The sequence below is a fragment of the Haplochromis burtoni genome, unplaced genomic scaffold (genome assembly GCF_018398535.1).
Source record: "Haplochromis burtoni strain Fernald_Lab_line unplaced genomic scaffold, NCSU_Asbu1 Contig_266, whole genome shotgun sequence".
Classification (NCBI taxonomy): Eukaryota; Metazoa; Chordata; class Actinopteri; order Cichliformes; family Cichlidae; genus Haplochromis; species Haplochromis burtoni.
Window position 1 is genome coordinate 604,442 of NW_024582627.1, and position 14,194 is coordinate 618,635.

At 41.9% G+C, this 14,194-nt stretch overlaps 3 protein-coding genes across 3 annotated transcripts in view; 1 reads left to right on the forward strand and 2 right to left on the reverse strand.

Annotated features, from left to right (window-relative positions):
• Nucleotides 1-4,458, forward strand: part of selenof (selenoprotein F) — a 7,938-nt gene extending 3,480 nt beyond the window's left edge. Inside the window, exons 3-5 of the mRNA XM_005939378.2 lie at nt 2,684-2,747; nt 3,150-3,199; nt 3,319-4,458. Coding sequence (XP_005939440.2) covers nt 2,684-2,747; nt 3,150-3,199; nt 3,319-3,450 — 246 coding nt within the window. The 3' untranslated portion in view covers nt 3,451-4,458. The remainder of the gene's footprint in view (nt 1-2,683; nt 2,748-3,149; nt 3,200-3,318) is intronic.
• Nucleotides 4,459-5,142: 684 nt separating this feature from the next.
• cldn18 (claudin 18) lies at nt 5,143-9,759 on the reverse strand. The gene is made up of 5 exons (XM_005939379.3): nt 9,140-9,759; nt 7,597-7,761; nt 6,009-6,147; nt 5,788-5,901; nt 5,143-5,622 (listed from the first exon to the last, which is right to left on the reverse strand). Exons 1-5 carry the CDS (start codon nt 9,357-9,359, stop codon nt 5,526-5,528), a joined length of 735 nt encoding a protein of 244 aa, XP_005939441.1. The 5' UTR covers nt 9,360-9,759; the 3' UTR covers nt 5,143-5,525.
• Nucleotides 9,760-10,597: 838 nt separating this feature from the next.
• Nucleotides 10,598-12,008, reverse strand: LOC102290460 (transcription factor Sox-14). Its single transcript, XM_005939380.3, has one exon. It carries the CDS (start codon nt 11,788-11,790, stop codon nt 11,065-11,067), a length of 726 nt encoding a protein of 241 aa, XP_005939442.1. The 5' UTR covers nt 11,791-12,008; the 3' UTR covers nt 10,598-11,064.
• Between the last annotated feature and the right edge of the window lie 2,186 nt (nt 12,009-14,194).

A 14,194-nucleotide genomic window follows, 5' to 3' on the forward strand; every position in this document is an offset into this window, starting at 1 on the left:
GTGTGTGTGTGGTATCCTAGCAACAGCACCTTGGAAATGTGCAGCACACACCTCATTACACCTCTTGATGATAACTGTGTTTCAGACAGACACTTAGAGCAGAGATTACTCCTCTTCGGCGTTGGAGTGAAAATGTCACTTAGAAGAGCAGTTGCCCATCTCTCGCTGCACTCAGAGGTCTCCGATGGAAACGACGGCGTCACTAAGCACATTTTTATCCTCAGACGGCGACAATTATCTGCCTTAAGAATTCCTTTCAGCATCTCAATTGCCATCAGCGCCGTATTGTTAAAGCCTTCGGACAAATGGCTTACTGCACAGCCTGGTCGATTAGTAAGATTCACTGAGCACGGAGGGCATTTCGCTTACTCATCTTCGAATGTGCTCTTCTCTGCAGACCACCTGGGTGCAGCAGCACTTCAGCTCCTCTGGGTGTGAATGATGTATTACATCTCTGTAGAACAGCTAAACCTTTATGAGAGTGTCTCAGACCTCTGTGGTGCACAATTGATGATGGTAACACTGGAGGCCTTAGTTTCTTGACTTGTGCTCGTTTCCAGCTCGATTTATTATTAAACTACACTAGACCGCCTTTAGGAAATTCTCATTTCAAAATAATCCCCATTTATATACTGCTCAAAAAAGTAAAGGAACATTTTTTTTTTAAATCCCTGTATAGCATCAAGTCAGTTAAACTTCTGGGATATTGATCTGCTGTTAAGTTGCTGAGGGGGTTGTTAATCAGTTTCAGCTGCTTTGGTGTTAATGAAATTAAGAGACAGGCAGTTACTCTAGGAGGGCTGGACAGGACGGTTAAAGTCCTTACCCCAGCAGCAGGACAGCGGTCTGTTTCTTTGGTCAAGGAGGAACAGGATAAGCACTGCCAAAGCTCCAAAATGACCTCTGGAGTCAAACAACTAGAAACAGACTTCATGAGGCTGTGTAGTCAAATTGGGATTTGCCATAGAGTACCAGAACTGGCACTGGTGCCCGGTGCTTTTCACAGATGACAGCAGGTTCACCCTGAGCACATGTGAAAGACCTGAAAGGATCTGGAGAAGCCGAGGAGAAAATTTGGTGGTGGGTCAGTGATGGTCTGGGGAGGTAAATCCATGGAGACGGGCAACAGCACCCTGACTGCCATTAGGTATCTGGATGAAATCCTTGTGCTCGTTGTCAGAACTTACGTTGGTGCAGTGGGTCCTGGATTACTCCTAATGCATGACAGTGCCTGACCTCATGTGGGGAAAGTATGCAGGCAGTTCCTGGAAGATGAAGGAACTGATACCGCTGATCAGCCCCGCACTCGCCCGACCTAAATCCACCAAAACACCTCTTGGACGTTTTATTTTGGTCTGACACCACTAAGTTGCTCCTCAGACTGCCCAGGAGCTCTTTGCCACATCATAGTTTCAGTTAGATTTTTGGGGTGTCTTTGAATCTAGCCCTCTGATTGCTGCATTTGATGGAAATGAAAACAAACACATTAGCCAGTCCATATCCAGCAGTATTTGTTTTCTCATTCAGATCTGATGTTTTCAACTTTTAGCTTTAGTTTTTTTGAGAAGTGTATTTTACTGAGCCTCCCTGCAGCCCCTCAGATCATCATCGGTCTGAAACAAGCTATTTTAGCTGTTTTCTTCATTAAAAATCATACTTTACAATACATCGGCTGATTTTTGAACAAGATTCCTGTTGGGTGGTTATGTAGTGTTTGGGGCCCCCACAAAAAAGCTTTTCTTTGCTGGACAAACAGCAAAATGTTCTGAGATCAGCGACTAACTGATTACTCAAAAAGAAGTGTTAGAATCAGGAACGGTCCTGATCATCGTGGAAAATATGGATTATACGTTGGCTGTATATTTCCTGTAAACTTCTAATGTAATCTGTTCAGATGAGATGAGATGATTTATATTGATCTATCAAAGCTGACATCTAAGTCAGCTGATTTTGACAGGATAACCATTAGATTAAGACATGCCAGAGGTAAAGTTAAGATTTTAAAGTCTGATTCTTTATTTATTTATTCATTTTTAGCTTTGAAATCACTGATGGAGGGGGTGAGTAGTTAATTAACAACACTTTGAAATGTTAAAGTGCTGCAGTAGGTCTGGATAAAGCAATCCATCATTAGCTTCCCGCTCCCAACTGAGTCGTGACTTTCCACCAATCTTCTGATCTGCCATGTGTGGTAAAATGAAAAGCTTGGAAATTTAATTTAAGCTGTGCCGATGGTTTACAGACACACAGAGGAGGACGGGGAGAGAACAGGAGAGGATCTTAGCCTTGCATGCGTAATTTAATTTGCTGTGCGAACCGGCCAACCAGGCCATTTACCACTCTCCTCCTTGAAAACAACACGCAGAGCGTGGCCTTGAAATACTGCTGTGACACTCCAATTTCCTCTAACTTATTGTGTGTTGGTGCCGGAGGTTTGATTACAAGTGAGCCCTGCACAAACCGCCATCCATCAGCCCCACTCCATATGCACAGGCTCACAGCTTAATGACCCCCAAGGAGTCGCCCGGACACATTTATGAATCAGTCTGCCTGAATCAAATTACTCCTTCGGGCAGACAGTCCATCCCCAGCGGAGCTTCGGTCCTCTCAGACTGTGTGCAGGCGTTAATGTGTTGGGAGGAAATCTCTCGGACTGCCTCACGTTGCGTTTCTCTCTGTGCAGCTCTACGCTGGAGCCATCCTCGAGGTGTGTGGATGAAAACTGGGGAGGTTCCCTCAAGTCCAAGGTGAGTCCTCAGTTGGGGCATCATTACTTGTTTTGGAACAACAGCTTTAACTGAAACTGATCTTTCTCCTCTGTGTGAGTCTGTTTTAATCAGTGGGAGGGACAACAGCACTAAAAAGCCAGCAGGACTGTTTTCAAACAGCCTTTTGAAGCATTTGTTTATCCTTTGTCTCTCCCACATGGAGACGTGTGGTTAAACCTGGTGTCAGGTTGCAGCGGTGTAGACGTCTGGAGCCCCACTTGTGCCATATGCTTGCTTCAGCTGTGTCCCTCCTGTGTTTACAACAGTCTCTTCTGCTGTTAAAAATCTATTTCGGGGATGTTTTGCAGTGGTCACTCATTCCAAACCTCTGAGCTAAAATATAAAGAGTTAACTGACTCATTTGTCTCTTTTTCTCATCAGCTTTTGTTAGGAGTGAGAAGCCAAAGATGTTCAAGGGTCTTCAGATCAAGGTAGCTACGATGAATCGTGTTGCTAATGTACCAGCATTGTTTGCCACAGTAATTATTCTCAGGAGATGTAAACCAGATTATGCTGATCAAATGAGCCTTTCTCGTTCTTCTCCTCGCAGTACGTCAGAGGCTCAGATCCTGTACTAAAGCTTTTGGATGACAACGGGAACATTGCTGAAGAACTCAGCATCCTCAAGTGGAACACAGACAGCGTGGAGGAGTTCCTGAGCGAAAAGTTGGACCGAATATAGACACGAGTTTTATTTTTTTTGTTTTTGTGTTTTTATAATTTGGAAGACTCAGTTTCCCCAGATTACAAATAATGATTTATTCACTGCTTGTAGTTGAATCTAGCTGTGCAGATAGTTTCTCTGTGAGGTCTGTGCCTCCACCTTCAGGTGAGAGGGATTTTGTTTGTGGTCCTCCGACACATTCGTACAAATAGCCATCCATAACTCGTCTGTGATCAGGCTGCTGCTGTAACAGGTGAACTGTTGCAGCTGTTAATCTGATTTCCCACGTTTTAGTCACCACAAATGAAATCTAGTGCAGCTCTGTTTTATTAGCTCGTGGCAGAAAAACTCAGGAGACATGAAAAATTCATCCAAATCTCTCGCCGTGGTTGGGGATTACTAGAGGAGTGAGCAGATATGATTTGTATTTTGTGTGAACTGAGATGTCTTAGTTATTTACCAATTTGTACACAACTTGGCCTTGATAGATGGTTTCTGAATCTCTGATCTGTACGAATGTTTGTTTTTTGTTTTGTTTTTTTGTATCTGAAAATCACGAGTCATCTGGATCTCACCAAACTGCTCACGTGAGAGTGTTCAACAGGATAATGTGAGCTTCAGTTCAGTTTTACTCATTAAGTACTGATCACACATTTAGGTTTGAAACGACCTTGGACATAATGAACTGTATTGTCTGTATGTGGGACTTCCTGTTCCCGTGTGTTTGATATTCTTGTATCATTTTTAATTTTTTTTTTTTTTTTTTCTGAATAATGCTCAGCATTGCGACTGATCGCATCTGTAGTCGGAGCGAACAAATTCTAGGTCCTCTCCAAATGCAGATGTCTTTGCAGAGGCACACGTTAGTGAAGAGCTCACAGGAAACCAGTTTTGGGATGTGAGATCTGATGTAAATTTGTGTTTTTCTGCACCATCTGCTTTGAAGAGAAACTGCATTTGTTTTTGGAAAGCTTTTTATGTCCAGGTGATGGGTCGAAATATGCAACAATAAACAGTCACTGATGATTTTTCTCTCCATGCTGTGTCATTTCCATTAGACATTTCCATGCTAAGTCATTTGTAGTCACCAAACATCTGACTGTACTGTGGGTACAGGTTTTAGATTCATAGGTATGACTTTACTGACATCTAGTGGTTATTTATGACATCACATCAGTCCTGTGATGCATTGCCATTTTTAAAAATTTATTTTATCTTTACAAATTGTGTTTTTATTGAATGGCCTTCTTGTTATTATAAAACTGTAATATTTTTTTTTTCAGCTGCTAGTTTGGGTTTCAGTAGAGATGTGTCCATGTCAAGACCAAAAATAAAGATACAGTTAGTCATTAAAGCTCTTGGTACTGGACTGGATCCAGCTGTCTGATGGTTTTTACAGCAGAACCAGTTGAAGATGGGGCACCAGCACAATGTAGGTGGATTTCAGACAGCCTGAGTCCAGGTGCAGTAAGCTTCTAAGCGCTGTTAAAATGAGCTCCAAGATATCTGCCTGGTTGCTTGTGTCAGCTTTAAACTTGCCTGACCTTATTACAGATCTCCCTTTACAACAACACATTTGTTTCGGAAACAGTGACACAGTGGCCTGATTTTACCAGGTCTACCTGTTCCTTGGACTTATCTGCAAAATATACAGCATTAGTAAAAGTTTCTATACATACGTCATACTTTAAATACCTGCATGTATAGTCAGTAAATGCTTGGAGCGACCACAAGCACTTGGTGCACATATTTTAGGAATCACTGTTTTATTTTCAGACAGATAATGATTACACAAAACTCAAGTAAAAAAAGAAGCTTCAGTTACATGCAGCATCTGAGCATCACATAACCACTGTTATGTCCATGTAAAAAAATAAAAATAATAATATAGCCAAAAACTCTTTCCTTGCACCTGCAGCTGGACAGATGTGAGACACTGCTAACTTCTACTATCAGAAAATAAAAACGCACAATTGAATGCATATATGAAGCAAATGAAAATAAATCCCCTTATAAGGCAAACTGAACGTGTAAAGCTGGAAACACATTTCTATAGTAAAGTCAGACTACACGTGTTTACGCTGGGGCTGAGGTTACACATACTGGTGCTCTTTCTTGCCTCCCTCTGAGCGGTGGTCCATCACTTCAGTTTTGTTGTTGGACTGAGGTTTGTACACAACCCCTGGGTAACTGCAAAAGAAACAAATGGCAGGAAAAAAATCTGTTGTGAAAATGTTTCTCTTGTAAATGTCCAGATAAAACTGCAGCAGAAAGTAATTTAAAACATATCTTTGCATTTTTAAAGGTTTGCGCTCTCATTAGTTTCTGGCGTTGTACGTCTATGAGGGGACTTACCGTGGTTTCTCATCTTTTATCATCTCTCTGAAAGCGAGAGACTTCAGGATGCCACCAATGAGCAGGACGCCCCCGCCGATCCAGCCAACGAACAGTGCTGGGCCAAATGTGTAACTGGTAAAAAAAAAAAGAAGAAGCAGAAAACAAAAAACATTACATTGCACACACACTATAGGAATTAATTGGAGAAATAATTACATGCAAGCAAAACAGCATCATACGTGGTTATTCCTACTCCGCCCATTCCCATGTTCATCCCTTCTCCCATCATTTCTTGTGTGTAGCTGGTGTAGGTGGACGTCCTGAAACTTTCCACAATTTGATTGGCATACACAGAAGCTCCTGCAATGCCACACACACCTGAGAGAAGGAGAAAAACAGGAGCTCAGTGATTTATTTACCTCTCAGCTTGGTCAAATACTGCTATAATGACTGCAGTGGATGCTCATATTAAACATGAGGTGTTTTAACTAATGAGGTGCAAATAATTCCTGTGGGCCCAGACTGATCCAAACTGCATTCTGGGAGCCCATATCAGTTTATTTGACCATTAGATCAAATATACAGTCTGTGCTGTAAATTTCAGATGTCAGATGCAGTTAGCTAGAACTTTAAGAATACTTCCTGCAGTTAAAGTTATCTCATTATGATGAATGTCAATACTTCTTTGCAAATACTGCAGTTTCAGGAAAGAAATTATCATAGAAACTGTACAAATTAAAGTAAATACAACAAAAGCATGAGATTGTAGGTTGTATAGATTACATTAGTGTGAAAGAACCTCAGTAAAATTAAAGTATCACAACATTTGTGCAGCATTATCCTGTACAAATGTTAAATAAATTACAGCATGGTTGCTTTAAATGTTACAACAACTTGCTGGCAACACTGCTGCAAGTATTTTACTTACTCTTACAGTGTAGCTCAGTATGGTGTCAGTGGATGGTTTTATATAAAATCAGCCAGGTCTGAGGAAAGTTTACAACCGACCCATTCAGAATCTGCTACATTTGGTGGTCCCACAACTTTAACATAATCTAATGAAAGTGTACAAAATTTTAACTTCAGTTCACATATTGTTCCAGTTACAGGCCCTCAAAGTATGTAAGGGTGGGTAGAACTTGGCTCTTTTTAGGTAGCATAAATTTTTTCTGTATATTTGAGCCCTCATAACTTCATAAATACACCACATGAATATTTCATGGTTGAAAAAAATCAATAACAAAAACCATTTAAACTCTATTGAAAACTGAAACCAAATGAAAAAATGTAATTTGGGTAAACTTCAAGGGTGGTTCGTACAAGTTATCTCATATGAAAGAGCTCCGTTTGACCTTTTTACCTGTTCAGGCCAGGCTCAGCTTCAAGTTGCAATTACTTCTATGTCAAAATAGTTTTCTGTAACAATGATTTTAAGCCATTTGCATTCTTTGAGGGGCCTGTAACTCTGACAATCCTGTTAAGGTTACTGTATAAAAAATAAAAATGGGATATTTCGACAAAGTCTAGGAGAAACATTCGCTGATTTGAATGACACCAGTCACAACGGATGTCCCTAATTGTATGACTTTCAGCACAGAGGCCCCGCCCACCTGCCTGTTTGTGAGGGGCATCCACCGGTGTGCAAGATTTAAAAAAAAGAAGAAGATGATTTTGAATCATTGGTCATACAAAGATACTCTGGGGCTGTCCAATAATAGACCCCCCCCCCAAAAAAAAAGAAACAAAAAGACAAAAACAATTCAGTTTAGTTTGTACTAGAAAGTAGAGAAAAAGCTTCATTTGAACTTCACAGAGGTAAATAATGACCTGCGATGACGAACATGATGCCAGCAGTGAGGCTCATCTTAGCCTTTGCGCTATCTGCCATCTTGTTCATTGTGAGGCAGCTCAGGGAAAAGACTGATATCAGCATCCCGAGCACACTCAGCACCACACCCACTATCATCAGAGCTCGCACCGCCTGGAAGGTACCTGGTGGACAGAAAACACGGAGGCCTTAGTGCGTTACATTGACTCTAGTCAACCTAAGACCACTAATGAGTTCAGTTCAAGTCTTATTATGTCAAAAACTGTAGATGGCTTCACAAAAAACACTCTGACAGGTAGGCTTTTATACTCAAATGACTAATTCTTCAAATACAATGTGTCTAAAGATTTGAAGTGTGTTCTCTTACAGTAGATGTGCTGTTGGGAGGTGCCTTTGCTTGTTGTTTGTTCTGCTTTCTGATAACCGAGTCTCGGCCTGGCCTTTATGATAGAAGTGCTAATGCAAACACCAATACGTGCGGGCCCAACCCTCACAAAAACCAAGGGTTGATCTCTTTCGGTGACACTTTTCTTGTTTTGTCTTAACTTCCTCTTTACTTAGTTTGAAACGTATCTACATCCTACACGACAGTCCAAAACTTCTACAGACACATTTAAAAACTCAGGTTCATGGCTGATGAACGTGGTGAGGTTTTCACCCTATTATTACCAGTAGGGCATTTCACTTCTCAGCACTTTTCCTTTTTTATTTTTCATTTTTGTCCTCGCTTCAGTTTTAGTTGGTTTCCAGTTTGTATTTGCTTTTTAAAATGATCATTATTTGTTTGTTTATCCATATGTGTATTTTTTATTTTAATATTCAGGGTCTTTGTTAAAAGAAAATTTCAAATAAATGTAAAAAATAAGTTTTTCCAGACATGATAATATACCTGTGAGTCAGGTTTATCAAGTATTTATGTTGACCAAAATGAGTTTCCGAAGTGCAAAACATATTTTTTTCCCTACAAGTTCTTCAACCTAATAATTACATTTTACTTTGCAAAGAGTTCAGGGAGGTTTCTAAGTGAGGATATTAATCAGCCAATGTTGTTCACTTCATTATTTTACAGTTTTGTTTTGTTTTTGTTTGTTTTTTTACAAATTTGTTGAATGAAAGAGACGCAGAGAGGGAAGCGATCTTTTTCCAATGCTGTTGCTTTTACATGTTTCATCATGGCCGAAATGTTGATGTGAAACAACCTCCTCCTGGGACATTTGAGAGGAAGCATATGTTGGATCTCGACATACGGCCTTGTCCTGAACATCTCCTGAGCACTCAAGACATTTTAAAATAACCAAATTACAGAATTGCATCTATGATCAGTGAAAATGTAACATCTCCTTTTAGAGCAGAGGCGGAAGAGTGTTCATTTCCTTGTTAAGAAAAACTCCTGCGGCTGTGGCCTTGTCAGTGAGGGGAAAATAATTCCCAGCCTGAATATGTTCAGTGTTTAAGACAACAATGATTTAGACTCATTTGAAAGCAAACAGTCAGTCACCAGATAGGATGTGAAAATTAAGGCTTGAGAGAGCCTCGCCATACCTGAGTAACCCAGAAGGCCGTAGAGCGGGCGGCACTCTGTGAGTCCGGCGGAGGTCGTCTCACAGTCTTGCCACAGACCCTTGTAGGTATAAACGGAGGTCACGACCTGCTCCTGCCTGTCCTTCACGCTCCAGTTGTTCATGGCTGTGGCCGCAATGAGGGCAGCTGCACCGATGAGACCCAAGATGAATCCACCATTTTGCAGAATTGAAGGCGCCATCGTTGTGTGGTGGTTCGGAAGCTGGAAAATATACACCTCGGAGATGCAGTCTGTGTGTAGATTAATAGATACTACTTAAAGTATAGCTGGACATACAACTGAGTGTAGATTAAGGTGTCACAGGTGTGCCGTGTGATGCAGAGAATCAAAATGTGCAAAGAGGTGCTTTGTAGTCATGGCGGTAGTGTGGTGGGTGGAGGAGACTGGGTGTTACCCCTGGGTGATACGGCAGCATGGGTTGGGCTACCAAGTGGTGTGAACGCAGTGGCGATAGGAACACCTGACACCTCTATGAGTGTTTTAATGTAAATACGAGAAAGAACGCTACTATTCCTGCAAATTACAAACTGTTTGTCAGTCTAGAGTCATTAGTAACTCCCTCACACTAGAAAAAAGTCTGGAAAAACAAGGTACAGATACACACAGGTGAGCGGGAACCGATCAGGGTGGCCAAAGATCACCATCAGCTACACAGGAGGACTTAAGAAGTTTAAGAAGATTGCAGGCTCTCCTCTCTCTTGAGCTGCAGTGTCCCTGCTAAAAGTACAGTGAGGAATATTTGATGCATTTCTACCGTGTAATGCTGAACAAATGCACATTTAGACAATAAAGGACACCTTGTCTTTTTCCATTTACACTTCCAAATACAAGAGATTTGCTTGCTGAGCTTTTGTACATGAAGACCAGAGCTCACTGTGAGTTCTCTTTCTTGTATATTGTAGACGTGAAACAATCTTGTACCTCATACAGTTTCCATGATTCTGCTTATCACTTGGTCAACAAACGGGAGAGGAGATAAGTTCCTATTATTCGCTTATCATCACCCTGGCTCACTTTTGCTTAAACACACACACACTTACACACACGGAGTCATGCAGTAGTCAAATATGACTGGACTGGAAAATGTAATTTTGTAATGTTTGCAATGTTTGTCAGTTGCTGTGAAGTGTCTGTGATGTTTTAGTATCTGTTTGTCTTTAGTGTAAGTCTGTAAAACAGCTTATCAGGAGATATAGGTGGTTAGAGCTTAACACAATCGCAACAGTGAAGCAATTATTACAGCTCATGTGTGATGTAAAATATGATTAACAGGGTTGTGAATCACCCCCAGTGACTACAACTACCAGCTTCTGCTTAATATTATTCATCAAACAGAAACTGACCCACTGCTTTACCTGGTTTAACACAGTCTTAATGCAGTTCTAAACATACATATATAGACAGTCCCTCTGAAAACATTTATTATTCCCAATTCAGAGTACAAATCAATCAATCAAACAAAAACAGTCCCACTTAATGAAGCAGATATTCTGTGGAATAACTGTCCAAGTGTGAGAACTAATGAAAACCTGTTTTGGAAAGGGGGAGGAGACAAGTCTATAACTTCAGCATGTTGGTCCTATGTTATGCATGTCCACTGTATTTAAACTGAAACGATTTTTCTTACAAAAGAGTAACAAATTAGCATCATCACCACCCTCCCCCTTCTCTAAATACTTTTTTTTACTCTATTTACATGGAATAAGGAGTAATACAGGGACTTTTATAGGTTTTTTTTTTAATCAATCCATGATTGAAATATCTGCGCTGACACTTTAATATTTAAATGTGGTCATCTAAGCCTGAGTCTCTAAACGACCTCTTCTTCTTTCTGTGCGCAAACTTTCCCCCTCCTGCCCATGCGTCTTTATGTGTATCCAGTCTGTCACACACTGGAGCTGGGTGAAGCGTACGAGTCCATGCCGCTCTTGGTCATCCCTCCAGGAAAGAGGATATATGCCACCTGGGGTTGTAAAGTAGCTGCAGACCAGGCGCCACAGTTACACGGCATCATGTATCCCGGGCCGGAAGGCGATGGGTGAGTGTGGGTGTGCTGTGCGGGGCAGGGCAGACCCCCAAACCCTCCAGTCTGGTATCCAAAGGTGTGCGCGCTGTAGGGCACGGCGCCTGCGGTCAGAGAGTGCGGTATCTCCGCCATCCGCTGGACAGCTCCGGTGCTGAAATGTGCCACCGGCTCCAGGAGAGAGAATGAGGAAGCAGCGGAGGCGGGAGCCAGGAGAGCTCTGGCTTTATCCCCGGGGACGAGAAAAGAGTCGATGGAAAATCCTTTCAAGTGTTCCGCTGCGTCCCCGAGTAAAGACGGCAACGGGAAAACGAACCGGTCCCTCTTCAGGAGACTCTTAGGTTTGCGCCGGGGTCTGTACTTGTAATCCGGGTGCTCCTTCATGTGCTGAGCCCGCAGTCTCTTGGCCTCGTCGATGTAGGGACGCTTCTCAGAGTCAGAGAGCATTTTCCACTCCGCTCCGAGTCTCTTGCTGATTTCAGAGTTGTGCATCTTCGGGTTTTCCCGGGCCATCTTCCTCCTCTGACCTCTGGACCAAACCATGAAGGCGTTCATAGGTCTCTTGATGTGATCTAAAGGTTTTGCCATCGCAGGGACAGACGCATTAATTAAAACACCTACTGACCGCACTTTAAATTCACCTACTCCTTCAAAAAGCTCATGTTTCTCTAGTGAGTAAAATGGAAAAGTGCGAAGAACTCTCGGGAATAGCCAGAGAAATATTTTAAGCTAACACTAAGTCCAAATTGACTGAAGCGTTTACACAAAGTGGAGCTGAAAACTACATAAAGCCAAAAGCCTGGGCGTATGAATGGAACCAAGAGGAAGCTTGTTATGGAAGATGCTGGGCATGTCATCCTCCTCATCATCACACCACTGTCACGGCGGGCCAAGCCAATGGGAATGAGAGAGCGCACTGTAATCCTCTCACAAAAAAACTGACTGTGAAGGCCTACAACATTTGAGGAGCACCCCCTCTTCTCGCTCTCCAACAGTTTTTAGTCTCTTCAAATCTCAACTGAGAGAAGCAGGGATGAAAACCAGCGAAGAAGCTGGACTGCAGAAAACTAGAAACTAAAAGGATTTGTATGAGGGGGTTGAAAGGTGCGGCTGCTTGTGGCCCTGAATGCCTCATTTGCACAATAATAATCTTCATTTCAAAGGAAGTCAGCTACCCTTATTTTATTTTATTTTATTTTATTTTATTTTATTTTATTTTATTTTATTTTATTTTATTTTATTTTGACAGGTTTTCTGAAACTGTGCCACAGTTAGCACCACAGTTGTTCTTGGCTACAGTGTTTTCTTTTTCTACTCTTAGTTCTGTTTTAAATTTTGTGCTGTCCATTCAAAGTATTCTTGCATACCTCTTTTGTTAATCCACGTTGAACCAGCTCCTATTGTTTTTAAATGCATGGTGGAAAAAACAGTGTCTAAAACCAATGTAATCAGCCCAAAAAATCCAACTGCAGCTTGTTAATTCCCCTCAAATTGCTAAAACTTCCAGATTCCCCTCCAACACGGATGACACTGCTCTTGAAATATGGCCCTGTGTTAAACTAAATTAAATGGGAATGCCTGCAGGTCTTGGCTGGTGGGCCAAACCCCAACAAGCCCTTGCATAATAAGCTGACACCTTTAAAATGCTTCCACTGGCTTTAGTGAGGAAAGACCAGTACATTTCCAAACAGGTAAGTGCTATTTCATTAGTATGCCTTAAAGATTTCCCCATATTCAGCTTGGCTGACTGTCTTTAGAAAGAAACTTGTCGGCAAGGGTCTTTGCCCTCTTTGCCTCAACATCTTACTTTTGCATGCCATGGTTGTAAAACTGACAATGATTCAGACCTCAGTCCGATCTTAACAAAACGCTCCCAAACTCTCACCCTCCCTTTTTCCTGCAGTTTTCCCACTTTGCGATGCCACCCACCGTGGCCCGATCTCTGTTCTCTCCAAACTCGCTTCCACATTTGCCGCAAAATCAGTTTTTACTCTTACCTTTTACATCGCTCATTTGAATTCTGTCCAATGACACAATGCAGGTTTATTATATATCAATATGTGCGTGAGTGGCTCACCCCTCCCTCCTTCGTACTCTGTGGGATCAATATTAATCAGAGATGTAATTCACAGGTCCTGGGTGACTCCATTGATTGTTACAGGTTTTATCATTACTACCTTATCTGATCAAATGTATGCTTCAGCTTTCTCATCTGTTATTGAAATGACATTTTTAGAAACTTAGCAGCAACTTAACTATGATTTATATGTAGTTTATGTGCATATAATTTATTATTGCCTAATATAAAAGGTAACCCTAATGGTTTAATGTATAGAATACATGTACTGTAGAGGCTCAACATATAACAGGGTTTCCAGGCCCAAAAAGGACTTCTGCGAAACGGATTATACCCACGACAGAAGCAGGATGTGTTTGTCTGTGAGCAGACCTGCGGTGGTCAGCTGAAGCTCAGGGTTTAGGTTTCGGTTGCAGCGATGAATTCAGATATCAGGGTACCAGCGAGAAGGGGGGGCTTTATTTCATTTACCTCCCACAATCAAAGGCGCCGCAGGCCTCTTCAAAGGCGAAATAAATGGACATAAAAGATCCGGTAGGGCACAATGCGTCGGTGGTGGAGATGATAAGACGTTTTCGGGGAGTGTTTTTTCCCTGTGGGTTCCCTCGCAGCAGACGGGCTGGAGGGATAAAGTGATTGGCAGCAGGGGTCAGACAGCTGATCTGTCTCCTCATAGCTGTGCTGTTATCTCCCGTGCGGTAGGTTCAGACGGGCCTCGCACGCAGGAGGCACCCGCAGCCACACAGAGACAATTATTGCTTCTGCAGAGGGACCATGTTTTAGAGAGTTTTCCACTGTTTGAGAACAACAACGTGCAAGGTAGACTGCACAAAGGGCAGCGCGGGGAAACCATCTTTGTCACTGGTATATGTCTTTTTTCTTTATCCTGCAGAAAGCTCTCTCTGTTGTTTTAGT

Excerpts from the sequence above, each read along its gene's own strand:
- cldn18 (XM_005939379.3), bottom strand. The coding sequence starts at position 9,359 with ATGGCGCCTTCAATTCTGCAAAATGGTGGATTCATCTTGGGTCTCATC. Across the intron at positions 5,902-6,008 it reads GGCGGAGTAGGAATAACCAC|TTACACATTTGGCCCAGCAC; the intron begins GTATGATGCTGT and ends TTTTTTTACCAG. Across the intron at positions 5,623-5,787 it reads ATAAAAGATGAGAAACCACG|TTACCCAGGGGTTGTGTACA; the intron begins GTAAGTCCCCTC and ends TTTCTTTTGCAG.
- LOC102290460 (XM_005939380.3), bottom strand. The coding sequence starts at position 11,790 with ATGGCAAAACCTTTAGATCACATCAAGAGACCTATGAACGCCTTCATG.